This window comes from Lagenorhynchus albirostris, chromosome 19, assembly GCF_949774975.1.
Source record: "Lagenorhynchus albirostris chromosome 19, mLagAlb1.1, whole genome shotgun sequence".
NCBI classification, from domain to species: Eukaryota; Metazoa; Chordata; class Mammalia; order Artiodactyla; family Delphinidae; genus Lagenorhynchus; species Lagenorhynchus albirostris.
The window spans coordinates 11,101,157-11,129,001 of record NC_083113.1 but is presented as its reverse complement, the minus strand read 5'-3'; the positions used below and the strand labels follow the sequence as shown (position 1 = coordinate 11,129,001).

At 53.2% G+C, this 27,845-nt stretch overlaps 2 protein-coding genes across 6 annotated transcripts in view; one reads left to right on the top strand and one right to left on the bottom strand.

Annotated features, from left to right (window-relative positions):
• Positions 1-18,163, top strand: part of MARK4 (microtubule affinity regulating kinase 4) — a 33,108-nt gene extending 14,945 nt beyond the window's left edge. The window contains exons 9-18 of one of the 5 annotated variants that reach the window (XR_009537278.1): positions 386-505; positions 977-1,076; positions 2,451-2,560; positions 2,667-2,826; positions 5,572-5,789; positions 8,170-8,273; positions 8,566-8,609; positions 10,456-10,734; positions 11,934-11,978; positions 13,392-13,486. Coding sequence is in view for 2 of the 5 variants with exons in the window: in XM_060132182.1 (XP_059988165.1) it covers positions 386-505; positions 977-1,076; positions 2,451-2,560; positions 2,667-2,826; positions 5,572-5,789; positions 8,170-8,273; positions 10,456-10,734; positions 11,934-11,978; positions 13,392-13,728 (1,473 nt within the window). In the remaining 3 variants the exon portion in view is untranslated. Of the gene's footprint in view, positions 1-385; positions 506-976; positions 1,077-2,450; positions 2,561-2,666; positions 2,827-5,571; positions 5,790-8,169; positions 8,274-8,565; positions 8,667-10,455; positions 10,735-10,877; positions 10,958-11,933; positions 11,979-13,391 lie in introns of those variants that run through there. The other 4 variants (XR_009537276.1, XR_009537277.1, XM_060132183.1 and 1 more) reach the window with 4 other exon arrangements.
• CKM (creatine kinase, M-type) lies at positions 17,923-26,911 on the bottom strand. Its single transcript, XM_060132187.1, has 8 exons — positions 26,753-26,911; positions 24,497-24,715; positions 23,447-23,601; positions 22,748-22,880; positions 20,664-20,835; positions 19,586-19,709; positions 18,981-19,170; positions 17,923-18,460 (listed from the first exon to the last, which is right to left on the bottom strand). Exons 2-8 carry the CDS (start codon positions 24,687-24,689, stop codon positions 18,282-18,284), a joined length of 1,146 nt encoding a protein of 381 aa, XP_059988170.1. The 5' UTR covers positions 24,690-24,715; positions 26,753-26,911; the 3' UTR covers positions 17,923-18,281.
• Between the last annotated feature and the right edge of the window lie 934 nt (positions 26,912-27,845).

The window sequence follows — 27,845 nt, the reverse complement described above, 5'->3', positions numbered from 1 at the left end:
TCCCCTCTTATCTGGCTTATAGAACTCACCCTCTCTGTAAGATTAACTCAGAGTGAAAAGTTATATCACTTTTTAAAAAAACTTTTTTGAAAACTGCTGCATCTATGACAACGTTCCCGTTTTACAGATTGGAACTGAGGTCGGCAAAAGTGGTGGGGTTTTTCCCACTGCATCAGGGCTGGGACTTGGAGCTCCTATCACTTTTGTTGGGGGATTGGGAGAAAGGTGTGTGTGTGTGTGTGTGTGTGTGTGTGTGTGTGTGTGTGTGTGTGTGTGTGTGTGTGTGTGTGTGTGTGTGTGTGTGTGTGTGTGTGTGTGTGTGTGTGTGTTGAAAACGGGTGGGGAGGCGGGGCGGACCCCTCCCCCAGTAACCCCATCCCCCCAGGAGCTGCGAGAGCGAGTCCTCAGAGGGAAGTACCGGGTCCCTTTCTACATGTCAACAGACTGTGAGAGCATCCTGCGGAGATTTTTGGTGCTGAACCCAGCGAAACGCTGTACTCTCGAGGTAAGCTAAGCCTCCAGCCCCACACCCCTCCCACTGAAGCCTCCTTGACTGACACTATTCCTCCCTCTCCCGTGCCCGACCCGCTGCTGGAATGTGAGGGGAAACAGGCAGCCCAGGAAAAGGCTCCCAGGCCCGTCCTGACACCGCCCCCCAAACAGCCTCGCCCACTCCCCGACATGCCAGTAATTAGCTAATGAGCTCCTAGAATGATCACAGGGTGCCAGGGACCCAGATGATGCGGAGGAGGAAGGGTGGCTTCAGGAGGCTTCAGCTGGGTGGGTGAGGGATAGGGCGAGGAGGTGCTAGCTCTCAGGAAGCTCTTGATTCTGGGGTGCTAGGCCTTGGAGGTGGGGGCGGGGCAGGGCAGGAACCCCATTCGGGGGCCTGCGTGGGAGGTGGGAAGCTATATTTTTCCCAGTTCCTTCTGACATCTCTCTTTCCCCTTCCCTGTCCTGCTCCCGATTCCTGTAGCAAATCATGAAAGACAAATGGATCAACATCGGCTATGAGGGTGAGGAGTTGAAGCCATACACAGAGCCTGAGGAGGACTTCGGGGACACCAAGCGAATCGGTGAGGGTCAGGGAGAGCAGAGCCATAGGCCCCAGAGCCAGGGGTAGGAGCTTCCCAGCACCTACCCCTTTGGTTAGTGCATCACAGAAGTTTGCAAGGCAATTGGGGAGAGCAGAGAAGTCTGGGCTCCAGTCCCTGCACCGCTACTTTCTAGCTGGGTGACCCAGGGCCAGTGGCTTCCCCTCTCTGTGCTTCTGTTTTTTCATCTATAAAACGGGATAATCAGAGGGCCTATCTCATAAGTTTGTTATGAATATTCAATGAATGAATTTATATAAAGCACTTACATCGGGCACGTAATAAGTGCTTTTGTGTTAGCTTTGACTATTAAGACACAGGAAATCACAGTCACTTCCAGAAGAGTTTGGTCAAAGCCATCAGTAATCTGCATGTTTGAGAAAAACTCCCACCTTGGCACGTGCCTCACCCTCCACCCATTTGGTCCCAATCCCTTCAGCCTGGAGCCCTCGAACATTTGACCCCAAAAGCATTAGCCCTGGAAGAGCCCCTTAGGAACCATCCAGTAACCTTCATTCTACAGCTGAGGAAACCAAGGCCACCATCAGATCTGACTGTATTAATCAGGACTTCCTGGTTGCAAGTAACAGAAAACCCAAGCCATTCTGGCTTAAACCAGATAATAGTAATAGGTTGAACCATGTGAAATTGCCATTGTAATAGCTCAAAAATTGTTAATACCAGCAATTTCATGTGTTTTAACCTAATAGTGGTGTTATTCATTCACATAACTGAAAAGGCCAGGGTATATCAGCCTTCAGGCACAGCTGGATCCAGGTGCTCAGAGACAGTTGTTAGGGATCTTCTCAGTGGTGGCTTCTTTCCCAGGCAGCTCTCCCCGCCAGGAGCAAGCTGACAGCAGCATATCCTAGTGGCCTGGACACCCCATCCGGAAGAGAAGCCACTTTCCTAATGTTCCAATAGAAGCCCTAGGGTGGTGCCCGTTGACTACCCCTGAACCAGTCAATTTGACCTTGGGGATGGGACACTTTTATTGGCCAGAACTGGGTCATATGTCCACCCTAACCAATCACTGTGGCTCTGGGTATGGAGCATTCTGATTGGCCATACCTCGGTCATCTGCCCAACCTGAACCAATCAGTATGGCCTTGGGGATGGGACACTCTGATGGTCCAGACCTGAGTTATATGCCTGCCCTTGGGGCTTGGAGCAGGCAGGAGTCAGCCAGGTGATCTGAGCTGGGAAGAAATGTTCTTCCAAGGAAAATCGGGGTGCTGCTGGCAGAAGGAGGAATGGATACTGGACAAGCCAAAGCGCAGGCATTCTGTGATGCAGAAACGAGTGGAAGGGAAGGATCTGGGGAGACTGAACCTCCTCTCCATCCCCCTCTCCCAGAGGTGATGGTGGGTATGGGCTACACGCGGGAAGAAATCAAAGAGGCCTTGACCAGCCAGAAGTACAACGAAGTGACCGCCACCTACCTCCTGCTGGGCAGGAAGACTGAGGTCAGAAGGCGTCAGGGACATTTGGGATGCGCGATGCCCGGGGTGGGGGGACTTCTGGGGCAGAGGGGACAGGGGCTGAGGTTCCTCATCTGTCATCTTTCTGCAGGAGGGTGGGGACCGGGGCACCCCGGGGCTGGCCCTGGCACGGGTGCGGGCGCCCAGCGACACCACCAATGGAACAAGCTCCAGTAAAGGCACCAGCCACAGCAAAGGGCAGCGGAGCTCCTCGTCCACCTACCACCGCCAGCGCAGGCACAGCGACTTCTGTGAGTGACGGCCCCACACCCCCACGCGCCCTCCCTGGTCCCAGGGCCTCGGACCTGCGTTACGTCAGGGCTCTCTGGCTGGCAAGCGGCAGAAACCTGCTCGCGCCAACTGCAGCGAAGGGAGGAGTGCCTTATAAAGGGGCAGGGACACTGCGTGAAATTTGGAGGCAGGCAGGCTCAGTAAGGGGTTAGAAACTGGAAAAGCAGCCAGACCCAGAGCAGACACTCTGTGTCTTGCTGCTTCTCTGCGCGTCTGTTTTTTCCTTTCTTTCTTACATATCCTGCCTTATCTTTTTCCCAGTCTCTTAACTCCTTACAACTCGGTTTTAGAGGCCAGCTCAAATAATAGCTGGAATCTCTCTGGTCCACTTGATATCAGGGTCCAGTTGGGATCAATCCACCTGACTAGGACACAGGATGACACATTGTACAAAATGGCTGCTGAGAGCCTGCCCTCTGGCCTCTCCTCCTTACGTACTAGTGGGAAGGGAGTGGGCAGACACCTGATTGTATCCCACATTCTGCAACTAACATATATCTCATCCCCTGCAGACAATAGACCCACCACCACTACCACCACAGATGAGACGTGGGAACTTCCAAGAGGTCTCTTGCCTATACCCTCATCAAATGTTAATCATCCCCACTATTTTTCAACAGCTTTATTGAGATATAGTTCACATACATTGGAAGTGTGCAGTTCAGTGGCGTTAGTATAGTCACAGATTTGTGTATCCTTCACCACAGTCAACTTTAGAACATTGTCAGTACCCCATAAAGAAACTCCATAACCCTTATTCATCTATTTCAAATCTCCCATCCAGCCCAGCCTCCAGCCCCTGACAACTACTAGTCTATTTACTATCTCTGTAGATTTTCCTAGTCTGGACATTTCATATAAAATGGAATCATACAGTATGTGACCTTTTGTGACTGGATTCTTTCACTTAGCATCATGTTTTCAAGGTTCATCTGTATCGTAGCAGTATCAGTGCTTCATTTCTTTTTATGGCCGAATGATGTTCCATTGCATGGATATACCATATTTTGTTTATCCATTCATCAACTGAGGGTCATTTGGGTTGTTTCCACCTCTGGTTACTGTGACTAGCATTGCTGTGTACATTCATGTACAAGTTTTTGTGTAGATGTATGTTTTCATTTCTCTTGGGCAAGTACCTAGGAGTGGAATTGCTGAGTCATATGGTAACTCTACGTTTAACAGTTCAGGAACTGCCAAGGTGATTTCCAACTTTCCGTTATTTTTGCAGCCCTACTTCTCTCTAGGGGTGAAATTCTTTACTCTGGGACGGGCACTAGTACAGGGAGAGGGGAGTCAGGGAAGCTTAGCATCAGTCCTGAGCAGAACCTGCTTTGTTCTGGATGGTCAAGCCGTTCCCCTCCCCTGGATCTCCTTTTCCCCACCTATAAAATAGCGAGATTGGCCCAGAGAGTCCCTAAGAAGCTTGTGCCTCCAACATCCTACGGTTAGAACATGGTAACCTTTAAAAATAACCCACATGGAGACCTTCTGGGTTCTGGGGTTCTCAGGATAAAAGATGGTTTATGAGTGTCCTGTGTCCATCGTTGTAGAGCTTGTTATGGTTCTGGGACTTTTGCGCATTAAGTTCCCTGAGGATTTAACATGCAGAAGTTCTGACTCTCTGAAGTTCTAGAACAAGTTTAACCCCCGGGTTCTACAACTGTAAATTCCCAAGATGTTCTAAAGGACAAAATTTGTTTTGGTTTGTTTTTGAAACTGTTACACTCACATCCTTCAAAACTTGATAGCGCAGGAAGGGTAGATGGTAAAAAAGTCTTTGTCCTACACGTATCTCGCAGCCCCCAGTCTTCCTTGGAGGCAGCCACCGTTACCGGTTTTATATCAATTCTTTCAGAGAAGTTTCATTCGTATATAAATATATAAAGAGAAAGATGTGAAAAGAAGGAGAAAGAGAAAAAATTTTAAATGCATAAAGATGGATAAATACAATATTAATATATTAATATACTATAAAGATATATTTCCCCCTTTTAATAGAAATGATAGCCTTTGGGCAACATTCATTTATAAACAAGTATAGATAAATAGATATAGTTAAACACTTCTCCTCCTTTTTTTTTTTTTTTTTTTTTTTTTTTGCGGTACGCAGGCCTCTCCCATTGCGGAGCACAGGCTCCGGATGTGCAGGCTCAGCGGCCATGGCTCACGGGCCCAGCCGCTCCGCGGCATGTGGGATCTTCCCAGACCAGGGCACGAACCCACGTCCCCTGCATCGGCAGGCGAACTCTCAACCACTGCGCCACCAGGGAAGCCCTTTTCCCCCTTTTTATACACATGATAGCCCACTGTAGACCTCATACCTTGCCTTGCCTTTTCTACCTCACAATCTATCTTGAAGATCTTTCTGTATTGGAACATTTTTTATAGTTGCATAGTATTCCATTGTGTGACAATATCTTGACTTACTTAGTTATCCCCATATTAAGGGGCATTTAGCCTGTTCCCAATCTTTTGGCCTGAAAAAAAAAAAAAGAAGGATGCAGTGAATGACCTGTATGTGTGTCATGTCATTTATGTGGAGCTTCTGGGTCAGTATATATGTTGTCACTTAGGTATTATCAGAATGGCCCATGCAAAGGTTGTAGCCTGTGTGAGGAATTCTAAGGTTCTAAGGATCATCTGGAGTATGTTTTGGCTTTTCCAGGTGACGCCAACCCTAAACTGTCCCCTCCCTCTACCAGGTGGCCCATCCCCTGCACCCCTGCACCCCAAGCGCAGCCCAACCAGCACAGGGGAGGCGGAGCTGAAGGAGGAGCGCCTGCCAGGCCGGAAGGCGAGCTGCAGTGCCGCGGGGAGCGGGAGCCGAGGGCTGCCCCCCTCCAGCCCCATGGTCAGCAGCGCCCACAACCCCAACAAGGCAGAGATCCCAGAGCGGCGGAAGGACAGTACGAGCACCCCTGTGAGTGGAGGGGCTGGGGGATGGGACCAGGGGTGCCACCATCTGTGGCCCAGCCTATCGATGCCACCTGGGTCACATTTTTCAGACTCTGCCGTTTCCCATCCTGTTCCCCAGACCACCACGTGGGACTCTTTGTTTTATCCATTCAGTGGTTCACTCAACAGACATTTATTGAGTGCTCTCTCTGCCTAAGCTTGTACTTGATTCTAGTGTATAAATTAGGATTCAGTGTCAGAAAGAAGTACTCTGTGCTTTCGACGGGAAGGAATTAATACGGGGAATTAGGTGTGGTGCTTACACAATTGTAGGAAGGGCTGGAGGGGCAGGCAATAGACAAGACCTACAAGAATGACATATTGCCACAGCAGAATTGACCCACCAAGGGAGCTGCCGCCTCTGAGGCCACCTCTAGCTCTGTTGAATTCAAGAACATACAGTCATGGCTGCAATGCAAGACTCAGAAACTTCATTCTCCAGAAGAAGAGCCTCTGCTGCCCAGAAGTCTGGAGAACCGGCACTGGTGCCCTGCTGAAGCAAAGACCCTCATCTCACGGATTTGCCTGTGTGAGCCCAAGTCAAAGGGGGCAAGAAAGTGGCTGCCACCCCTTTTCCACCTTGCAGATCATGAGTGCAAAGATTGGCAGAACCCATTCATATCCAGAACCTGGGCTGCAGAGGAGTTTCTGGGGAATGTAGCGTTCAGCTTTGTTGCTTCTACAGCTCCTTAGTATAACATAATACAAGCTAAGGGAACCAAAATATCCTCCTCATCAGAGACAAGGATGGAGACAAGTTACAGGAAGGTGGTCAGGACGCTGAAGCTACATAGACCAGAGTTTGAATTACATTGATGAGCTGTGTGACCTTGAGCAAGTAACTTCCCCTCTCTGAGCTTCACTGCTCCACCCTGTGAAAATGAGCTCATCAAAAACGTGGGTTGTTGGGAGGATCTTGTACAGTCTTCACACAGTGTCTGGCTCAGTAAGCACTCAGTGAATGAGAACTGTTGTAATTGTTGAAATAAACCCACACTTTAAGAAAGTAGAAGAGGAACAGCAAATTACCCCCCGACCCTGCGCACCCAGAAAAGCAGTAGAAGGAAGAAAATAATAAAGAGAAGAAAAGAAATCAATAAAGGAGAAAACAGATGTACCCTAGAGAAAATCAACAAGCCAAAGTCTGATTCTTTGAAACGATTAATAAAATCAATGGACCCCTAGCAAGACTAATTAATAAAAAAGACAGTACGTGACATTGTAAACCAACTATACTTCAATTAAAAAAACTAAAAGAAAAAATACAGCAAACACAAAATTACCACTATCAGAAGTGAAAAAGGGAACTTTGTTCTAACATAAAAAGGTAGTAAGATGGCATTAGGAACTACTCTATGCCAATAAATTTGACAACTTAGACAAAACGGACAAATGTCTTTAAAAACACAGTTAACCAAAACTGACACGAGAAGAAATAGAAAACCTGAACAGTCTCAACATCTTCCCATAAAGAAAACTCCAGACCCAGATGGCTTTAAGCTGGTGGAAGTCTTCCACACACTGAAAGAAGGAATAATACCCAACTTAGGCAGACTTCCAGAGGGGAGAAAGAGGGATCGCTTTCCAACACATTTTGTGAGGCAACAGAATCCTGATATGCCATTCCTGTCCTCGGAGAGCTCGGTGCAGTAGGGGCTGGGGACCACAGATGTGGTCAATCAGAGTGATCAAGGCTGTAGCAGGGAGTGCAGCTGACTCAGCCTGGGGCCAGGGCACGGATATATGATGAACTGACACCTGAAAGATACCTAAGAGTGAGTCAGAGGGAAAGACAGGAGGAATAACCAAGCAGATAAGACAGCACGTGCAAAGGCCTTTATGAGGAGAGACAGCACGGCATGAATAAGTATGTTTTTCAAAGTTTAACGTGGCTAGAGGTGGGGGAGAGCTGGGAGAGGAGAGGGGGGCGAGGCTGCCCCCTGGGAACCTTCCCTGACCTTCTCTCCTCCCAGCTCCAAGGCCTTCTATGACTCTCAGCCTCCATGGCTGGGATGGCCCACTAACCCTTCATGTCTTTAGCCAAAGTACAATAAACCACCTACTCACTTTCAGTTCACACACAGGCCCCTGCCTCATTCCTTTTATTTTTATTTATTTCTTTATTATTATTATTTTTGGGCTGCGCCTTGCAGCATGCGCAATCTTAGTTCCCCGACCAGGGATCGAACCCGGCCCCCTGCATTGGGAGCACGGAGTCTTAACCACTGGACTGCCAGGGAAGTCCTCCCTGCCTCGTTCCTAATGAGGGAGGCCATAGAGGGTAAAGGGGGATTAAGGGGTGTCCCTTTGCTCCCTCACTCTCCTCCCGGCCTTGTCTCCTGCAGAACAACCTCCCCCCCAGCATGATGACCCGCAGAAACACCTACGTTTGCACAGAACGCCCGGGGGCTGAGCGCCCATCCCTGTTGCCAAATGGCAAAGAAAACAGGTATGGAGGGAGGGCAGCAACAGGGAGGGGGCAGTGGGGTGTAGGTGAGCAGGGCCCCCTTGACCTCAGATGATAGATGCGGGGAGGGGTGCCATGGGGACTGGGGAGTCTGTGTCTGCCCTTCCCTTGGCAGAATCTACCCACGTCCTCCCTCTCCCAGACTCCCCTGAAAATCCTCCACCCTTAATTAATTAGTCATCAGCACCAGGAAAGCAGTCTGCCCCATTCTCTGCCTACGAGCCTTGGGAACCTGAGTTGATTCTTTTTTTTTTTTTGAATGATCCATTTTTAGAGCTGGAGAGAAGCCCCAGATTGTCACAGCTTCAACATCCTCTGGTTGGCTGGGTTTCAAACTTCTTTGCCTGAGTCTGTTCGGTCTCTTTCAGCTGGCATGTGAGGGAAACCAGCACAGACTGGCTGGAGCATAAAAAGGGAATGAATTGGTTCACATCAGAGTTCAAGTCTGGGAGTGGGGCAGGCTTCAGGATAATGACACTGCCGCCCACCAGGACTGGCAGGCATGACGCCGAGGTGCCCTCTGGGAAGCACCTGATAAACAGATGCAGGTGTTACTCTTTGGGGGGGCAAGGTAATGGAGTGGTTGAGGGCAGTGATTCTGTGGCTCCTCAGCTCTGAGTTTGAATCTTGCCTCTTAGCTCTTCGGCAGGTGTCTGAGCCTCCATTTCCTCCTGTGTAAGTTGGGGCTGATGTTCTCTGCCTCCAGACCCTATTAGAGGGATCCAGTGGAGATCAGGTGTGTCCTTGTACCTGGCACAGGGTCTGAGACACAGAAGGCATTTGATGAGTACGAGCTTCTTTGTGGTTGTTAAATAAAAATAAGAACAGCCAACATGTTTCAAGCAGTAACCATGTGCCAGGCCTCTGTACATTAGCTAGTTGAATGCCCCTAACAATTCTATGAGGTCGATCCTGGTGTCTCCATTTTACAGCTGAGGAAATGAGGCATAGATAGCTTAAGTAACTTGTCCAAGGCCACACAGCTGGTAAGTCAAGGAGCAAAGATTCCAGACGGACTCCAGAATCTGTACTTGGAATCACTATAACATATGGCCTCCCGGTTCTGGCCGAGAGATAGTGTATAGTTAGATTATAGATTCAGGAATGAAAAGACCCCAGAGTGCAGTGGATGAGACGGAGGTTTAGTCCTCTGTGATGCAACCATCCAGAGGTAGGAGGCGGTGTCCTCCAAGGATTCAGGACCAATCTCAACACGAGGCTGCAGCTCTGGACCTGAGGCCACTGCACCAGTTACCACTGTTTCGCAACCAGCAAGTAGGGTGGAAAGAAAGTGGAGTGCAAACTGCTTTCTTTTTAGAGGCATGACCCAGAAATGGTACAAAGCACTTCTGTTTATATTCTGTTGGCCAGAGCATGGTCACATGACCACCCCGAGCTGCAAGGGAGGCTGGGAAATGTAGTATCTGGCTGGGCAGCCATGTGCAATGTTCATACTCTAAGGGGTTTGGTCACTAAGAGTAAAACAAGGTGTATGGATTCTGGGAGAGAGGTAGTGGTATCTGCCAATCAGGGCTCCCTCTTTGAGATCCAGGCTCGTCCCGGCTCCCTAGGATAGAAACTGGAGGTCTGGCTCCTGCTGTCAGGACTGGGAGCCTCAGCGGGCCTAGAGGAGGGCCCTGGGATAGTGGAGCCACCTCTGCCCACACAGCATCTTGAGAGAGTTAGGGAGAGGGTGCCTTCCTCTTTCTTTTCACCTGTTGAAACGTTTTCATAATGAATGTAGGTCCCCTTGAGGTTCACATCTATTCCTTTCCCGCGATTGAATAATAGCAAAGTGTTTGCACAGTTGGTTTGGTTCCTGAGGTTTGGATGGCAAATGGCAAGGGATTCATCCAAACATGTATCTGAATCTATTCAATTGCCGAGTTTGGAGAGAGGAGAATTGGGATAGGGGACAGAGGGGAGGGGGCAGAGTTTAAAGAAAGGATAGTTTGAAGGAGGGATGACTTAGGAGTTGAGACGAGGTGGTAAGACAATACTAGGGTTGCACAGCGCACAGCCTGCACAATGTACGCAGCAGCCCTGTCTCTGAGCTCCAGGTTGCTAGAGGTTTCTGATCTCAGGAATGACGAGTGGAGAAGCAGGGGGCTGGGGACTTGGCCTGCTCAAGGCCCCACCCTGACTTGTACCTCTCTGCCCACAGCTCGGGGACCCCACGGGTGCCCCCCGCCTCCCCCTCCAGTCACAGCCTGGCTCCCCCATCAGGGGAGCGGAGCCGCCTGGCACGCGGCTCCACCGTCCGCAGCACGTTCCACGGTGGCCAGGTCCGGGACAGGCGGGCAGGGGGCGGGGCAGGTGGGGGCGTGCAGAATGGGCCCCCCGCCTCTCCCACACTGGCCCATGAGGCCGCACCCCTGCCCACTGGGCGGCCCCGCCCCACCACCAACCTCTTCACCAAGCTGACCTCCAAACTGACCCGAAGGTGAGCCCCACGGGATGTGGGGTCTGGGGAGCGGGGTAGGGGGGCTGACGGGGCCTAACCTGTCTTCTGCTCTACTCTGCCTCTGTATCCCCACGTCTCCTCCTCTTCCTCCGTCACCCTTCGCCTCCCTCCTCACGCTGCAGGGTTACCCTCGATCCCTCTAAACGGCAGAACTCTAACCGCTGTGTTTCGGGCGCCTCTCTGCCCCAGGGATCCAAGATCAGTAAGTCCCCTCCCCCCTCTGCTTTCACTGGCTCTGCCTCTCTATCTGCATGTCTGACCTGTGTGCGGGCCTGGCGGGCGGGGGCGCTGGGAGTCGGGTAGGGGCTCTGGTGGCTCATTTCCTCACTCAGTTAATAAACAATAGTCTGGCCTCTGGAGCCAGGCTCTTGGGGTTCAGACCCGAGCTCTTCTGAGTGCCCTTAAGCAAATGACCTAACTTCTCTGGGCCTTACTTTCCCCTTCCCTGAAGTGGGGATAGTCATAACCGTACCTTCCTCCTAGGGTTGTCGTGCGGTGAGGTATATCACTAAGCGAGGTGATGCACGGACTGAGCTTAAAATCTTGCCTTGGAAAATGCTTTATAAATATTTACTATTACTATTCCTTGAGTGTCTACTGTGTGCCTGGCACCATCGTGGGCCCAGAGTAAAGTGAACAAAAGGGATAAAATCCCTGCCCAGGACATTCTACTAGGGGACCCAGACAGTAAACAATAACTAAGTAAAATATATATACTGTCAGGTAGTGGCAAGTACTAAGGAGAAACAGGAAGCAAGGAAGGGGGGGTCAGGGGTGTGGAGAAGGGAGGGTGCGGTTTTACATGGGACAGGCCTCACTGAGGAGGCTTCATTTGAGTACAGCCTGAAGGAGGGGTGTGTGTGTGTGTGTGTGTGTGTGTGTGTGTGTGTGTGTCCTTCTATATGTAGGTATGTGTCTCTGCCCACCCCCGCCCTCTTTTGTCTTCCAAATCCTTCAGTATCTTTCCTTCAACCTGCACTAACCATTTCAGACGGGGCTCCCCTTCTGGGCATGGAGAGGGAGATCAAATCCTGACTCCCAGCCCTCTCCAGCCCAGCTCCATACAGCAGGGGGGGACCAGGGCTGAGGCAGGGGCTGCCCAGAGTCCTGGAACCAGTGGGTTGAGAGAGAGGCCCCTATGTCCAGATTAGACACTCTTCCCCCCTCCCCTCCCCTAGGGTCACAGACGAACCTGAGAGAATCGGGGGACCTGAGGTCACAAGGTGAGTGCATGTGCCTCCTCTGAGTGCCACATCAGCCCCTCCCATTTTGCCTGTCTCAGACCCCACTGGTGTAAGTACCTCACCAGACCCTTAGATGGGGCCCAAGCCTCATCCTCATCCTCCAAGGCCAACTTCCTGAAATGCCCCTATGACCCTCCCTTCTCTGCTGGCTCCTGTTACCCACCCCGCCCCCTTGATTTCCTCTCATTTCCACCTCCATCCCTGAGCATTATCCCTTGACCATCTTTAACTTCAGCCTCTCCCATCTCTAACCCACTCCGCTCCCTGTTGACACCACACCTCCTTTCCCCTCTCATCCAATGAGGCACAAGGGTTGCCAACAGCTCTGGGCCATTGTAGAAACCCTAGTGGAAATAGCGAGCCTCCCCAGCAGTTCCAACAGTCCCAGGACTGAATCTCATTGGCTGGAAATGGGTCACATGTCCATCCCTAAACCCATGCCTGGGACCAGAAGGGTGGAGTATTCTGATTGGTCATACTTAGTGGTATGCTCATCTTTGAACCAATCACAGTGACCACGGGGGTTGCATGCTCTCATTGACCGGAAGTGAGTCATGTGTTCACCCTTGTGTTCATGCCCCACCTAAACCAGAAAGACTAGATCTGCAGTGCCTCTCAAGGGGAACACTCTTTGTATTTTAGGCAAGACATTTCTTTGTTAGGCAGGGCCTTCTCACACATTGCAGAACGTGTATCATTCCTAAACTTCCTGCCCAACCTAATAAATGCTGGCATTGCTCCCATCCCAAGACATTTTAACAGTCAAAAAGCCCCCAGAAGTTTCCTAATATCCCTTGGGGGACAGTACTGCTCCCAGGTGAGAACCCCTAGTCTAGAGTAAGGTAGGTTGGTCCTTCAAGGGAAAATGATTATTACCAGAAGAAGGATATATCAGTTAGGAGACAAGCTGAGCTGCTATAGCAGAGACCCCAAAATACAAAGAGGAATAAACTTCTCTCACACACAAACCCTGTGTCCAGGCCGGGCTGGCAGGGCCACTCTGTTCCTGAGGCCATTCACTGTGTTCCCAGGGCTCTTACATCCCCACCCCTAGAGCCCTGTCATCCTCACGGTCCAGGCTAGCTCATGCTGCAGCCTCACAGGAGGTGGGACAGGAGAGTCCAGGGCGTGCAGTTTCCTTTGAAAAGGGTGATGTGGAGTTGCACCCATCGCTTCCACGCACATCCGGGAATTTGGAGACAAGACCACACCTGGCTGCAGGGGAGGCTGGGAAATGTAGTCACCAGCTGATAGCTATAGGTACAGCTGATACTCTGTCACTGTGGTAAAAGAGGTTTTGAGGAGATACCTAGGGGTCTGTCCCAAAGTGGGAACAGTGGGTTACCTTCCTCTTCTCCCCCATCTTTAACCCCTAATATCTTCCCACCTCAGTTGCCATCTACCTTGGGATCAAACGGAAACCGCCCCCCGGCTGCTCCGATTCCCCTGGAGTGTGAAGCTGACCAGCTCGCGCCCGCCCGAGGCCCTGATGGCGGCTCTGCGCCAGGCCACGGCGGCCGCCCGCTGCCGCTGCCGCCAGCCACAGCCGTTCCTGCTGGCCTGCCTGCACGGGGGTGCGGGCGGGCCCGAGCCCCTGTCCCACTTTGAAGTGGAGGTCTGCCAGCTGCCCCGGCCAGGCCTGCGAGGAGTGCTCTTCCGCCGCGTGGCGGGCACTGCCCTGGCCTTCCGCACCCTCGTCACCCGCATCTCCAATGACCTCGAGCTCTGAGCCGTCATGGCCCTGGGTCCCCTCCTCTTTTCCTCTCCCACTTCGCTTCGGCAGGAGAGAAAGGGGGTCAAGGAGGGGATTCTCCCTTTGTCATCACTTCAGTTTCCCTGAAATCGGTCTGGGGGCAGAGATTGTCCCCTCTGCTGTTCTCTGGGGCCGCTGGGCAGGAGAGAAGAGTAAAGGGGCTTAACAGGGGAAGTTGGCGCCTTCCTGGAGCCTCCAGCTCGTCCTGTCCCCCCTCACCTTGCCGCGGGGTACCTGAGGAAACTTTGGGGGCAGGGGGGGCAGAAAGGGAAACAGGAAACTTCCATTCCCCCCTACAGCTCAAGAATTAGGCCTTGGGCAGGGGCAAGAAGAGTTGCTGAGCCTAAAGACTGGACGGAGAACTGGGGTGGGTGGGGTTGGGAGTGGGGGTCAGAGAGGCAGATTCCTTCCCCCCCCCATCCCCTCCTGCTCGAAACCCCCTTTCCTGCCCCAGGCTGGCGCGGGGCACTTTGTACAAATCCTTGTAAATACCCCGCCCCCTCCCCTCTGCAGAGGCCTCCCGAGGAGCTGCCGCTCTCACCTCCGGTTTTTAAGTTATTACAGCCCCACCCTCCTCCTGTCAGCCCCTCACCTGCAGCCTGTTGCCCAATAAACTTAGGAAGTCCCCCCTCCCCCACGCTGACCCTGGGGTCTTCCTTCCCTGCCCTCACCTGCAAGTGAGATGAAGAGGAGGTGTGTGACTGGGTCAGTGGTCTCTCCTTTCTGAGCCTCGGGTTTTCTCGTCTGCAGAATGGGAGTAGTGGGGGTGTGAGGGTCAAGGATGATGGTGGAAGAGGGCAGGACAGGACTCGGCCTCATCCATGAGGCCCCAGTTCCTATACCGGACCCCCGTTCATCCATTCACATACCCACCCACATGGTATACTGGACTCTAAGCCACTTCTTACTCCAGCAGTACATTTATTCAATAAACAGTCATTGACCGGTGCCTACTCCATGCCAGGCCCAGTGTGGACACGAGACACAGGGAGCCCCTGTCTGTCGGGGCGGGAGGGGTGTTCTGATAGATACTAGAGAAACCATTGCTTTGGGGGCCACAGAAGAGAAAGTGAGGGGGTTGGGGGAAGGCACTCCAGAGGAACTGGTGCCGGAGTTGGGCTTTGAAGGATGAGTAGGAGTTGACCAGGTATTGGGTGTGCCCTGGGCACAAGCCTGGAAGTGGAAGTGCATGGTATAGCTCAAAGAACTGTGGGTAATTTCAGGGTGGCTGCTATGTTGGGGGTGGGTGGAGAATTAGCAAGAGAAATGCTGTATTAGGACTCATAACCTGTCTACACTTAAGCAAAAAGGTATTTGTTTGCTCATCTCATAGGCCAGGGGTGCCTGATTTGGGGTACATCTGGATCTAGGCAGCAGGCAAGCTCACCTCTGCTTTTTTCAGTGTGAGATTCATTCTAGTAGTTTCATCCATTAGGCACTCCCTGATGGCAGTGATGACCCCAGCAGTTCCAAGCTCTCATCCTTCCAGCTTAGTTGCTGCAGCAGAAAGTCTGCTGATCTTAGATCATGTGATCGTCCCTGGACCAGTTGCTGTGACTCTGGAGTGGCCTGTGCCTAGAACTGGACTTAGAAGGGGGCTCCCCAAAGGAAAGTCAAGAGTAGGAGTAGGAGAAGGGAAGTGGAAGCATGATAGACTTAAGCAGTAGAGGGCTGTCCAGTGCAGAAGGGTGGGGCTGCCTCACCTAGGGCCTTGTGGGCCAAAGGGAGCTGGGCTTTCATCCGAGGGCACTGGGGAGCCATGGAGGGTTGCATGCGGGGAAGAGGCTTAGTCAAGCTGCCTCAGTTGCCCATTTAGAGCATAGTAGGGTCAACTGTTGTATTCTTCATGGAGCTGACAGGAAAGTCAAATGAGAAATGAAGGGTGGTAAAGATTAAAGAGTGGCCAGTGTTGAAAAATTCTGGGTCTGGGGCAGAACCAAAGTCCTGTCGTGAGTGAGGCCAGAATAGGACTCTGGGCAGAGAGAGAGAGGGAGGGAGGGAGGGAGGCAGGTACCATTTGTGGTAGGTAGGAGGGAGGCAGGTACCATCCTGTGAGCCCTGCCCCCCTCCCCAGTGAGGTCAAGTCTCCCGCCAGCCCCTCCCAAACATACCCACTCCTTCTCCCCATTCCATTGCTACCCCTGTTCTACAGTTGAGAGGGTAGAAAAATGAGGTGAGGGTAGAAAAATGAGGTGTGTGTAGGGGGAACCGACCCTGTCACGAAACCTCAATCCCGGAGGGCTTCCTTTGTGCCCAGCCCTATGCTGGGGACACAGTGGTGACCAAAACAGCCCCAGCCCTGCCCTCATGGAGCTCACAGCCCACTGGAGGAGACAGCCGTGTCCTCAGTGATCCAGAGTGAGCGGGGCTGGTATGGGGGAGTCCAGAGTCCGCAGGAGTGCAAAGGGGGAAACTACCCTAGCCAGGGAGGGCTTCCTGGGAGGGACAGCTTGGCTGTGACGGAGAGAACGATGAGCAGCTAACTAACCAGACACGGCGGGCTGTGGGTCATGTATTCTAGGCAGAGGGAACAGCAGGTACAATGGCTGGGAAGCAAGAAAGCATACAGGTCCTTCAGCAAATGACACATGACTTGAGTGAGTATAGAGTCACTGTGAGAGATGAGGCTGGAGGTGCCGGCAGGGCCTTGAAGGTTGTGGAGAGGCGCCTGGGCTTTGTGCCAAGGGTACTGGGGAGCCATGGCAAGGCTGTACATTTATTCAGGGAGAGGCGGGGGCAGGTTTGTGCTGTGAAGGGAGGAAAGGAATCAGGTCAGAAGAGTAGCGAGGAGGTCAGGACCGGACAGAAGGTGAGGAGAGAAGGGGTGGACCTCAGCCTTATGAGGCGAAATGAGCGGGCAGGCATGGTAGCTGCCGAGTGCCTGGCCTCTGGGTTTGGCTGGCTCAGGCCCTACTGGCTGGAGTGTGTGTGGTCCGTGTGGCCTCAGGCGTGGAGCTGGGATGAGTGATGGGATCTTCATTGGGGGATAGTATTGTAAAGGGCATCCCCATGTCTAACAGGCCCTGCGCGCCTTGACCTTTGGGGGCTCTTCTAACCTCTCTGTTTTGGTAATCTCTCTGGGAACCCTGACATCCCCGGCCCTCAGTTTCCCTTCTGGAAAATGGAGAGATTTCTTGATCTCTAAGGGCCCTTTACCTATGTGACAAGGTTTGAAAAAGTGCCTCCCCCCGGTCCCTGGGGGCTCTGTCTTCTTAACACTGCCTCACCTTTTCTTCTGAGGCCTTCGTCTCTTTAGGGGCCCACGTGCTATGCCCCAGCAAATGGAGGCCTCAGCCTATTGGGTCAAGTAGAAGTGATTGACGTGGCCAACACCCAACACATGTTCAGATGTTTCTTGACTTCTATTACCTGCTTCTCCCACACGCGACCCCAAGGCCCCTTCCTGCTCTTTTCTGGGACCAAGCTCTCCAAAAGTCCTATCCTTAAAGACTTCACAGGTATGCTCTGACCCAAGCCCCAGTCTGGAGGAGGAAACAGCTTGGGCAGACATTAAGGTGGGAATTGCAGGGTGTAAGGAACAAAAGAGTATATAGGGGAATCATGGGAAAAGAACTAGAAGGATGAGCCTTCAGCAAATGGTATGAATTTGTTTGGCCTTGAAGAATCGCACTTAATACGAGAGCGTTCTAGGCGACGTGGGGAGCCATGGCAGGTTCTCGAGCGAAGTAAGGAAAGTTGGAAACACTGGTAGCAGCTGTAGAGGGCTGAAGTCAGATCGCACAGAAGGAGGCCAGTGAAACGCATAATGAAGTAGACAGTGATGAGATGCATGGGGGGTCTCAAACCGGAGGCTGGGGAGCCAGATTCAAGTCTCAGACATTTTCTTTGGCTTCCGTTTCTCCCTCGCGAGGACCCTGTGTTTGAGATCTGAGCGTGAGTGATGGGGAGCCGAGGCTGGGAAGGGCCCAGGCTCGGCGGTGTGACACTGGACCACACCTCTCCGGGTCTCAGATTCCCCCTAGAGCTTTGTAATGTTTGGATCAGACTCTGTACCCTAACTTTGCCTCATTTTAGAGATGGGATAAAGCATGTCTAGCCCTAGGACATGCCTAGAGACGGCAAACCGCTTCGAGGTCACACAGTAGCCAATTACAAAAGTCTTTCCTCCTCCTCTTCTTCCTCCCCCCCCATAACTATCGCACACAACGCTAAGGCCACCATTGCTTTTATTTGTTGCTTTGAGCGGAGAAAAAGCATGAGCCGCAGGTGAGCCCGGGTGTTCTCCATCAGCCAGAGTGCCTGATGGTGGGCGGAGCTCAGGGAAAAAGAGAGGAGAGCATAAGGGAGGTTATTCATTGGCCAGAACCCAGAGAATGGAGCCCATTGGTTGGAACTCTGGTTGGAACTGGAACTCGAAGGAGGGTGGATAGAGCCCCCGGTAGACTAAACCTTTATAGGCGGGACTCCGGGAGAAAGGGGCGGGGCAAAGGATGAAGGGCGGGCCTCCGGTGGGCCGGGTCCTCCCTTTGGCTGGGGCTCCAGCAGTCGGCGGCGGGCGGGCAGTGCGCCTACTTCTGGGCGGGGATCATGTCGTCGATGGACTGGCCCTTTTCCAGCTTCTTCTCCATCTCCACCATGAGCTTCACACCATCCACCACCAGCTGCACCTGTTCTACCTCCGACGAGCCCAGCCTATCGGCGTTGGACACGTCGAACACTGAGCCCACGGCGGCCGTGTCCACGCCACCTGCGGGAATAGGAGGCCGGGGCTAAGGAGCGAGCAGAGATGCAGGAGCGGGGCCCGGGACGCAACCCCCGTGCCAACGGCGACTGCCTCATGTACTGAGTGAGTGCCTACTGTGTAACGGTTAAGTGCACGCAGTTTCCTAAGCGTCTGTCTATTCACGGGCCCACATCTCCGGCTTTAGGTACCTCACCCCTCGACCATCCAGCACGGTGGGTAACAGAGTTGAGCTCTGGAGCCGGGCTGCCTGGGGTCGAATCCTGACCATCCTCCCCTTTACAGATTGGAAAGTGAGGTCCCTAGGCGGCCAGGGGCATACACAGTGTATATTAATTATATAACCATGATGGTATATTGACTCATCTGAGATAAGGCGTGCTGATGCCTATTTGCAGAGGAAGGAACTGAAGCTACAGAAGGGCAGCCCTTGCCGACCCCCAGAACTCGTGGGGATGCCCCACCTCCCCTTCAACCGCCGCAAAGGGCCGGCCCCAGAAGCCGCAGGAGGGGATGTAGGCCGCACCTGTGCCCCGCTTCTGCAGGCGCAGACGAGTGAGGATTTCCTCGAATTTGGGATGCTTGCTCAGGTGCGCTAGTTTCACATGCACGCCTCCACGCAGCCCGGTGCCCAGGTTAGATGGGCAGGTGAGCACGTAGCCCAGGTGCTCATTCCACATGAAGGGGTGGCCGGCTTTCTTGAAGATCTCCTCAATCTGAGGTGGGGGAGAGGACCCTGGATCAGCGCCGGCGGGCGCCCCCAAATACACCGACAACCCGGACAGGGTTCGGAGGGACAGGGTGTGAGAATGTCAGTAGGGGTAGGATTCTGAGGAGGCGGGTCTGGAAGACCTGGAGGCACGAGATTCTGAGGGGAGGGGCCCGACAGCACAGGTGGTGACAGGATTCTGAGGGGGCTGAGCTTGAGGACGCCGGGAAGGCGGGTTCTTAGGGGCGGGGCTTGAACATAGGGGTGGGGCCGGTTTCTCAAAGGGCGGGGCCTTGGAAAGCGAGTGGGGTGGGTGCTGAGGGGCGCGGCTTGGGTATAGGGAGGAGCCGGGTTCCGAGGGGAGGGGCCCCGGAAGGCAGCTGGGGTGGTCACGTGGTGTCACGCGAGACGCAGGCACCCACCTTCTGCAACCCCAAGCAGAAGCGGCGGAAAACCTGCTTCATGTTGCCCCCCTTCTCCATGGAGATGACTCGGAGGTGGTCCTCCTCGTTCACCCACACCAGGAAGCTCTTGTTGTCATTGTGCCTAGGTCGGGCGCAGCAAAAGGCTGAGGAATCAGCTCCGCGGGAACCCCATTCCCCTGCGTCTTGCAAACACATACCCACCGCTAGGGGGCAGCGGGCCTGAAGGGCAAGAGGTGGGAGCACCTCAAAGTCTGAGAAGCTAACACCTGTAGACTCTAATGTCACTGGACCTGTGGAATCTCGAATCCTGGGATCAGTGACTTTTAGGGTCTTAATTCTTTGGACAACATTATAGACTCTTAGAATCTCAGAATCTTTGAAAAACGGAAGCCAGGAATCAGAATTGATAGATCTTCCCATCACATTGTGGCATCTCAGAAAGAGTCTTAGAACTGTAAAACTCTAGGACCTGGAAATGTTTCAAACCACTGAATCACAGAATCGGAAATTAGTGGAATCTAAAAATATTTAAAATCTTGAAATCTTACAACCTACACTCTCCAAACCTTTTGAAACCTAGGTCCTCAAAACCTTTTAAAATCTTTGACCACCAGAATCAGGGATTCAAAGATTCATGGAAAGCCCAGCTAGCTAGCAACAACAGCTGGTAATAAAAATCATACTTAATGGCCAGTATGAGCACTTACTATATACCAGGCACTTTTTCCAATACTTTACATAAATTAACTCAATTAATCCTCACGAGAACCCCCAAAGCTATGAATTGTCATGATCTCCATATTATAGATGGGGAAACTGGGGCAGAGACATGTTAAATCGTGTGCCAAAGGTCACACAGCTAGTAAGTGGCAGTGCTGGGATTTGCATCCAGGGAGTCTGGTTCAAGTCTAAGTTTCAAGTTTCCCAAAATGTGACATGCAGACCACAGGGTGGGCAGGGGTGGAAGGCAAGATCATTCTGGATAATTACTGTTATGGTCTTGACTTTGGTGGAAAGTCATGGGAAGGCTGGAGGAGGCAGGGGAGAAGGGGGCCATAGGGCAGGGGCGCCTCACCAGATGCCACGGGCATCGGGCCAGTCTCGGGCCATGCCTGAAGCCAGCAGCAGCGGGGACACGGGCTTGTCAAATAGGAAGTGGTCGTCGATGAGCTGCTGTTGTTCCTTGTCTGTCATGTTCTTCAGAGGATAGTATTTCCCCTTGAACTCTCCCGTCAGGCTGTTGAGGGCTGAGGGGCCGCAGGAAGGAGTGGTCAGCAGCCTGCCCCACCTCAAGTGGGGCGCAGGCCCACACTGCTACCCCTAACGGGCCTGGACCTTGGCCCTCTGGAGGTGCTAAAGGCGCCTAAACACTGTGTCTAAACCCAAATTCATGACCCCTCCCCAAAACGTGCTCCTCCCCTGTCTGCCCTGGGAAAACCCACACCAAGTGCTCAAGACAAAAGACATGGATTCTCCCCTTCCCGCCACCAAGCCTTACATCCAGTTCACCTGCAAGCAGTAGTCTGCTGGCGCCTGCTCCTGCTGGCTGGCAGGACAGGGAGTCAGAGTCTCAGGAATCCGGGAGCCATCAGTAAACATTATTATAGTATAGTATTTATAGTATTTATAATGTTTATATAATGTTTATAGTATTATAAACATTATTATATAATGTTTATAGTATTTATAAACATTATTATAGTATAGTATTTATAGTATTTGTACATATTCATATGTATTCATACTACATAGTAAATATGTAGTATGTGTATAATAAATATATTTATATAATATACATATTTTTATATATTTTATACATTATTTGTATAATACACCACATAATATATTCTATATCATATACTATATACTATATTATGTTGTTAAAAATAAATTATAAAAACTTACAGTTAAATAAATTATATTTAAAACATAGGGAATAAATACTCAGAACTATCACTTTCTAATGATTTTGCTACGCTTACTATTTTCTATGTTCCTGAAGTTATTCTCATCCACTGTAGCTGTATGGTGGAAATGCTACATAACGATGTGCTACTGCACGTTTCCTCCCATTGCCCAGCTCTGTATGATGTCACGTGATTAGCTTACAATTGGCCACAGAAGGAGAGTTTACACCAGAGAAATTGGTAGTTGCTGGCTGCAAATCAGGGCTTGTTTTTTTCTTTGTTTGGGTTTTTTGTTTTTGTTTTTTCTTTGAGAGCCCATTGTTAAACATTTAGCAGAACAACACTGCCTGCCAGCCCTAATAGTTCTACCTCCCAAACATACCCACTCTTTCTCCCCATTCCATAGCTACCCCTCACCCCCAACCCGGACAGCTGCAGTTGCCCCCTCTCAGCCTCTCTCCTACCTTTGCCCACTGTCTGCTCCTGCACAGCAGCCAGAGGGATTCATATTAGTCTGAACCTGTCCCTCCTCTGCTCACCACCCTCCCATGCTTTCCTTCTCCCACAGGGTCAAAGCCATAGTCCTCCCAACAGCCCACGAGGCTCTGCACGACCTGGCCACCCACACCCCTCTGACCTCATCTCCTCCCCTCCCGCCGTCAGCCACTCGGCTCCAGGCACACTGGTCTCCTTCCCACCCCAGGGCCTTTGCACTTGCTGTTCCACCTGCCTGGGATTCTTCCCAAGGTTGGCTTCTTCTTGGCAGTCAGGTCTCAACTCCTTTCTAACGTAGTTCCCGCCAGTCATTCTGGGCCACAACCTTTGTTTCTTGGCTTCATGGCATTTTGGAATTATCTTGTTCTTTTGTTGGTTTCTGTGTTTCCTCTTTATCTCCCCACCAGGCTGACAGCTCTGTGAGAGCAGTGACCTTGTCCATCTTATTCATCACGGGAGCCCCAGCTCCCCACACAGAGCCAGAACAACCGTACGTGTTTGCTTAATGGATGAGTGGATGGATGAATAGATGGACGAAGGTCAGGACCCTGGCGCAATTGGGTGTCAAGTCTTGACAGCACCCCGAGGCTTCCACCAGGGGTAATGCTTCCAGCTGTCCGTCACCAAGTACTCGTGACTTACCAAGTTCTTTCAGTGTTTTGGAAAATGGGGGCCCAGGGGAGTCCAGAGACCTGCCCACGGAGGAGCAGAGCCACAGCTGGGGGACCCCGGCAGTGTGCAGGGTGGGAGCTCTCACCTTCCACGGCGAGTTTCTCCACGGCCCGGCGCTCACCGCGGGAGCAGTGGGGGGGCAGCGAGAAGCCCTTGATGCTGCGGCCCGTGCGGACGCGGCTGCTGATCACGTAGTTGGGGTCCAGGTCGTCTCCACCCTAGAGAATGGATGGGGGGGTCAGGGCGGGGCGGGCCATCCTGTGAGCCCTGCCCCCGTCCCCAGCGAGGTCAAGTCCCCCGCCAGGCCCTCCCAGCTCTCTCAGGCTCTCTGCTGCTGCTTTGGCTTCTCCCTCCCCACTGGCCTCCCTCCCCACCACCACCCCTTCTCTCTCTCTCCCCATTTTTCTCTCTCCATCTCTGTCTCTGTTTCTCCCTCTTCTACATGTCTGTTTTGTACCTGCCTCCCTCCCTCCCTCTCTCTCTCTCCCTCCCTCCCTCCCTCCCTCTCTCTCTCTCTCTCTCTCTCTCTCTCTCTCTCTCTCTGTCTCTCTGTCTCTCTGTCTCTCTCTCTGTCTCTCCCCCTCTCCCCACCCCCACTGCCCTCAGCCCCATCTCCTTGCCTGACTTCGTGTCTCTCTGTCCCTCTCTCTTCCCATCTCCCTCTGTGTTTCTCTCCATCTCTGTTCGTCTCCCTGTCTCTCTGGGTGTCTCCCCCACCTCCCCCCTTCTCCTCATCCCTCTACCCTCTCTCTCCCGCCCCTCCCCTCCCCTGGGGGCAGCCGACCTTGAGGTTCTCGTGGTTGAGGTCGGTCTTGTGCTTGTCGGTGGGTTTGTAGCCCCCGTGCCGGTCCTGGATGATGGGGTCAAAGAGGTCCTTGAAAACCATGTAGGACTCCTCGTCACCAGCCACACAGCCCACGGTCATGATGAAGGGGTGACCTGGGGGGGTCGGGGGGGAGATCAGAGGCGCTCATCCCCAGCAAGGAAGGCCTGGGCTCCTGGGTCCAGTGTAGACTGTGTGTGTATATGCGTGCGCGTGCAAGGGAATTCACTCGACACCTCTGGGTCAGAACTGAGAAAGCTGAGGGTTGGTAGGAATGGGGAGGGAAGGCTGGGAAAGGTCAAGGTGGCATCTGGGGGGGTGGGAGGAAGGCTGCGGGCAGAACAGAGGAGAAAGAGTCTGGGGGGCCAGTTACTAAAACTATTACCATGTCAGAGTCCCCAGATCATGGAATCTTCCCCTAAAAAATTTCAGAACCTTAGACTATCAGCCCCCACAGATAATAAGAGACTTGAAAGACCCTCTTATTTCCCAAGTGGGGAAACAGAGGCCTGGAGAGAAAGGGCCTCTCCCCTCAATCACACCATGAGTTGGGGGCTAAGGCTAGAAGCCGGGCTCCTGCCCAGTTCCACTCGCCCTGGAGGGGTGTCCTTGGAGAAGGAAGCGCAGGGCTTATGATACCCCCTGTCAGAGTCTGAGTGCAGACGTTGTGCCAGGCGCCACTCCATGTGTACTGATGCCTATGTTTTCCCAACGTGGGTGCCCATTTTGCAGGTGAGGAAACTGAGGCCTGGGAGGCGCATTAGCTTCCTCAGGGGAGTCTCACATTATACTCCTGCACATTTAGCGAGTGGTTTACCGCGAGCCGGACCCTGTCCCAAGCACCTCACCCATCTCAACTCCTCTGTTTCTCACAGCAGCCCCATGGGTATTGTCCCCATTTTACAGATGGGAAAACTGAGACCCAGGGAGGTGGGACCGAGGCCTGGCAGGCAGCCTCCAGAGCAGCCCACAGCCTTCTGGTCCCTGTGATGTTCCACCGAGGAGGCTTACCTGGGTTGTCCACACCTGTCTGGATGACGTCGTCCAGAGTGAAGCCAGAGGGCGTCTCCTTGTCCCGCAGCTTCTTGTAGAGCTCGGGGTTCAGTACCTTGGCCATGTGGTTGTTATGTTTGCTGAGGTCTGGGTATTCCTCCTCAGACTTGAAGTTCAGCTTGTGTTTGTTGTGGGTGTTACTGAACGGCATGGTGGCGGCGTGGGGGACCTGGTGGGCTGGGCCGGAGGGGAAGGTTAGCTCACATCCAGTAGAGACCAGCCAAAGAACAGAGCCGGGCTCTGGGGTCAGGCAGGCCTGAGGGTCAGTCCTGACTCCTGTGCTGTGTGACTTGGAGCCAGAGGGATCCCCTCTCTGAGCCCCTGCATCTCGACAGGATGTATCAAGAGTTTTGTGTTAGGATCTTAGCTCCACCGCATCCTGGCAGGTGACCTTAGACTAGTAACCTTGCTAGAGACTCAGTTTCTCCAGCTGGAAAATGGAGGGGGGAACCCCTCAAGCCAGAGTAGTCATCATGGCATGGGTAAGAGTGTAGGTTCTAGACTCAGACAGCCTGGCTTTGAATGCCAGCTCTGCCACTTACAACAAGCTGTGTGACCTTGGGTGAGTTGCTTAACCTCTCTGTGCCTGAAAGTACTCACCTGTAAAATGCGGGTATAATAGCATTCACCTCATGGAGGTGTTGGAAGGATGAAGTGAGTTAATTATGTAAAGCACTTGGAATAGTGCCTGGAACACAATAATCACTTTTTTGCTCAGCTATTGTTATTGTTGTTGTTGTTATTTTAAACTGTGAGGAGCTGGTGAGAAGATGGAGGGTGTTGCTGGCAATGAGTGTGTGAGCAGAAAAGGGACATTCTCTCCATAAAACTTCTTGGGTGCTCAGTCGAGGGATGAGGGGCAGGGTGGGAGTGATGGCTGGGTGCCTGCCCCCACCTCTGTTTGCTGACTCCTCTCCTGCAGGGCACAGTAGAAGAACAGCTCAGCCTCTGAGTTTGACAGAACCGGGTTCAAATCCCATCTATGCCATTTCCGGGCTGTGTGACCCCAGGCCAGTTACTCAGCCTCTCTGAGCCTCTGTCCTCTTTGAACTGAACGCTCCGCATGGGGGTGCTGGGAGGATTCTTTGAGCTCAAGCGTGTGGCTGGTTGAGCACAGGCCCCAGCGTGGAGTTGGGGCCTGATACCTAGAGGGGTGGCTGCTATCATTGCTATTATTACTGTTATCCACAAGACCCAGGAGGAGGGACCCCTTGGTGGTGGTGGTAGGGATGGGATACTCATTCCCAGCTCCAGGAATGGGAAGCGGGTAGGATGGTGGGAAGGAGACGGGGACCAGGGTGAGAGGAAGGCCGAGGCATCAGGCCAAGGGGGATGGAAACCCACGAAAGCCTTTGGAGTTGATGTCCAGGACTGGGGATTTATTTTTAGAGTTTGGCAAACTCCTCCTTCCCCACCGCCACCCCCCGCATTCCAGGGTCTCGGCTTGCACCAAGTCAGCAGGCCAGAGACAGGTGGGCCAGGGTGGCCAGGAGGATATGCATTCAGGCTGTGGGGCTCAAGGGCTTTCCACCCAGAAAGCCCCCTTCAGAGCATGTCCCCACCCCCAACCCTGCTAGGGACAGGCCAGGAGAAGGCACAGAAGCAAGGTTGGTGAGCCCAAGAGACACCAGCAGTCATAGCCCCAGAGCCCCGCACACACACGTCACCACGGACCCCCCAGATCACACCGTACACGGACCCACACTCGCACACATCCAAGCTCAGGGACACACCCAGGATACAGGTACTCAGGCAGGAGCCACGGAAAGTTAGACACAAGGTCACACCGTGTGGAACGCCATAGGGACCCACGAGGTCACCAACGCAAAGACCCCACAGTCCCTGCCGTCGCAGAGACCCTGACAGGTGACACACAGACACCTCCCACAGTTTATGGTACCCAGTTCTGGTGAAAAACCATCATGAACAAGCCCCTTGCAGGGGGTGACAGCTGGCAGCTGTCAAGACTCCTTCCCATTCTGGAAACCCTCCCCAGGACCCTGCGCCACAGATCGCAAGTCACACCGGGAGTCAGGGGCTCACAGGTGGAGGGGACTCTCTGACACAAGGTCCACCTTGCCACACACTGACCCACCTGTGTGCAGGAGGACATGGGGGAGGACACGTAAGACCCCTTCCAGAGCCAGCTTGGCCTCTGATTCCAGAGGAGGACCCCACTCTGGACCCCACCCCAAATCCCACCCCAGGCAGTACCTGGCTGGGATGTGCTGACAGGGGCTGTCTGTGTCCTGGAGGCAACACTGACCCGAAGGAAAGGCCCACAGCCCTGGCCTTATATAGGGGGGAGCCCGGGCTGTGCTATTGGCTGGGAGGGGCTGCCCCCCGGGACAGGGCTGGAAGGCAGCTGAGCCTCTCACCTCACCGCCCAGGCATCGTGCCCACCCGGAACCCAGGCATGCCTCGCGCCCATCCCCATGGCCTTGTATGGGCCGCCCCAGGGTCTGGGCCCAGACCCCCCCCACCCCCGTCACCACCAAGCTGGTCCCCCGACCAAGTGCTGAGTCGGGCTGGCGGGGACAGCTGGCCCCCCGCCGGGGCCACGGGATAGTGTCAGGGAATGTCCCAGGAACGTAGAAGCCACCCTCCCCTGGCCCTCCGCTGGGCCACCAGCCTCTCCTCAGCCCCCAGCGGCCTTGACCCCAGCAAACGGCAGGTCCTGAGCCCTAGCCCTGGGGAAACCTTGCAATGGCCCCTGAAGGTCAGGTATCTGGTTTTCCAGCAGAGGAAACAGAGACCCAGAGAGGCTGTGTGATTTGCCTGCTGTCACCCAGCTACAGGGAGTATCTGACCAAAGCCGAGGTGGGAACAGGGGTGACCTGAAACCTGTGCTTGGATGTACTTTCCTCCTTGGGAGCGGGTGGGAGGGAAACTGAGGCTGGGCTGAGTTGGGGTGGTTCTAACTCAAAGCCACGTTGGAGGCGGTGGTCACCTTTCCCACTCCAGGCCACCCGCCTGGTGACACTGGGAGATTTCCGCTGTGGAGGGGACAGGGAGGGACGTGGCCTGCCGGGAAGGGAGGTTATTTTTAGAGCTAGCTCGCTGTGTTCTCTGGGGGACCCGAGGTGCTGGGGATGGGGGGGCGCGGGGGCAGGTGTGAGGCGGTGGGGTCACCACGTGTCCGGGCTAATTATAACCAGGCGTCTCGGGTGTCCCCAGGCCTCGCCTCCTTACAAGGGCAGCTGTGAGCCCGGGAGACCAGCCCCACCCGCAGGGGAAGGGGGCTGGGTGGCGGCTCAGGTCAGAGCGCAGGACTCGCTCGGATCCGGGCTCTCAGCACCTCGACCGT